The following is a 2,415-nucleotide window of genomic DNA, read 5'->3' as shown; positions in this document are numbered from 1 at the left end:
TAATAAGAGATGGGGGAGGCTAAGAAATATAAAAAATCATCCACACGAAATTAATGGACGTTTCATCTTACGATTAGAAAAAGTTTGCTACTTACCAGAGACGCACTGATAATGTGCTTCGAGGTATTTGAGGGTGTTAATACACGGGTCTCCAAACTGCGAAGTTGCCGCCACGATGCTGCAGTTCTGCTGTTGATTGCACCTGTACGAGGATCGCCAAGAAAGGCGACAATTTAATTACCGAACCTTGTATACACCTTTTCTCTTGTGCACTGCCATGGATGACGTTTTTCCCTGGATTATTGCCAGGGGCCGCTCGAGTCACGACTTTTCTGATTGTCCATCGCTACTCGCGTTTCCGATCGCGTTTGATTTTAATGCCGAAAAGTCATAGTCGAATCGCGAAAGACTCGCTTTTTTTCGCCCAGATGGACTTGCCAGACAAAGGGTCGTTGAAAAGCGCACCACGTATGGACGCTCAGCCTACCGTAAATCGAGGTTTTTACCATTGCCTTCAGGGAGAGTCGTGGGAGCCGCTTCTCTCGTTTTGTCGATTGATTTCCTACCGTAGGGGCTCCACGAGTGCCTATTTCAAACGCCATATTACAGCGAACAACTGGCTACCTCGTAATCAGGGTTTTTCGTTCAAGCCAGAAATTCTAGGCAAATTTCTTACATACCTGATTCTTTATTTCTTTCTTAACAAGTACGTAGTTTCCTATCTTTTACCTTTCTGCCACCTGATTTGTAAGCGAAGAAAATGTGAAAAAAATAAAAAATCATGACCAACCTAGACAGTGATATTGCACTTCGATGTACTTTCCGGTTCCGGGACATGGATCCTCCTCGAAAACATCGCTCCTTACATCCACTGTACAAAACCGGCGACCGTTGCACCTGCGACCGCAACGTGAAAAAGAAAAAAATTCCCCATGGTATCTCCTGGTTTTATCAGGTTTCTATTTAAGCGTGGAATGATACAGTAATAAATTCCAATTGTAGATTTGAATATCTATTTGTGTCAGTTCAATTAGCTCCGTTCACTGTGGCTTAATAATCATAATTTTGAAACCGCGTGAGACATTTTCTCCTAGAGACATAGAGTATATTATAAAAATGACAAATAATTTCAGTAATCGGCACGTTTAACTTGAGAATTGCAGTTATAACGACTTGGAGGCTGTCATCATTAGAGGAATAATCGAGGTGATTTTCCTTTGAGAAGCGTGACATTAGGTTAGATTAAGAATAGGACTGAGGTTAGCGACAGTGGTGATAATAACAGTTTGAGACAAAAGCACAGTAGTTCGAGACAAGTAGGCAATTTCGAAATGAATCCACTTATAGAAAAAGAAATCCCACAGAAAATGTGTCCTAGATTCGAAAAATGAGTGCTGTGGTATGAAATTGTCTTCTAGATTGTGAAATTAAAATGTTCAATGTTTCAGGTTAAATATTCCTATTATTTATATATATATATATTTTTTTTAAGCATTACTGAAATTGAATCCATGACTTGACGGATATTTATTATTTGAATCTCCTACTCTTAACTCGAGGGCGCTCAGATAAACAAATTTCAGATTGGCGATTAAATTCGTATTTTTTTGTTGAATATTCAAACTTAAGTACGTGAATACCCCATACGCGGAGATATTTGCGTTTCCAGCAACGAAATTCGACACTAAAGGGTGAATTATATTTGTACAGCTGAAACATTACCCGTCCCACATCATGCGGTGATTAAAACTGTCATAACAGAAATCAAACACATTGCTCCACTATGAATTTTTCATGTTAAGAGGGCACACAATTTTGTCATTTTGTGAATGTAAACAATTTCAATAAATTAAATCCATTTGCGTACTCTGTTCATTTTACAACCTATTTTTATCATTTAATCTCTTTCAGTACGTATTTATGGATCAATTTTAGTACTGAATGTAACTTTTAAATGATTTATATGACTATTTTTACAAAATGCTTTTTATATTGTTCCAACTGTGCTTATTGGTAGACTTCTTATTTTTATGAATTTTGGATTTTCAATTTAAAAATATTCTTAGCGTTATTCTTGAGCTTCAAAGCGGAACACAATTAAAAACTTTATAAGAAATTACAAATCAAATAGTTTGACGTTGTTTATCAATTGATTTTAGTAACCGTATCTAGTAATCTTTAGTAATTTAGTAAATTAATACTTTTTCACTAAAGATTAGCAGGAATGTTTACTATTTAAATATTAATTAGTAAAATTGATGGCAAGTTGTGGCTTCACTAATTCATTAGTCGAATGGCATAACCTAAAAGTAAAATTTAACTGAAGATCAGTCACTTTTGACTAATAAGCAGTTGAATGTTATGCATTTCAATTCATCATTTTTAACTGATTCAAATTTAAACAGTATTAAAACA

The 2,415-nt window shown here is 35.7% G+C and overlaps 1 protein-coding gene across 1 annotated transcript in view; it reads right to left on the bottom strand.

Moving 5' to 3' along the window:
- LOC117169685 (latrophilin Cirl-like) overlaps positions 1-2,415 on the bottom strand; it is a 236,542-nt gene that overhangs the window by 31,659 nt on the left and 202,468 nt on the right. Inside the window, exon 5 of the mRNA XM_033356169.1 lies at positions 96-202. Within this exon, the coding sequence (XP_033212060.1) occupies positions 96-202 (107 nt within the window). The remainder of the gene's footprint in view (positions 1-95; positions 203-2,415) is intronic.

Source organism: Belonocnema kinseyi, chromosome 3 (assembly GCF_010883055.1).
Source record: "Belonocnema kinseyi isolate 2016_QV_RU_SX_M_011 chromosome 3, B_treatae_v1, whole genome shotgun sequence".
Lineage (NCBI taxonomy): Eukaryota > Metazoa > Arthropoda > Insecta > Hymenoptera > Cynipidae > Belonocnema > Belonocnema kinseyi.
Note: the sequence above shows the minus strand (reverse complement) of the source record. Positions and strands in the feature narration are given on the sequence as shown.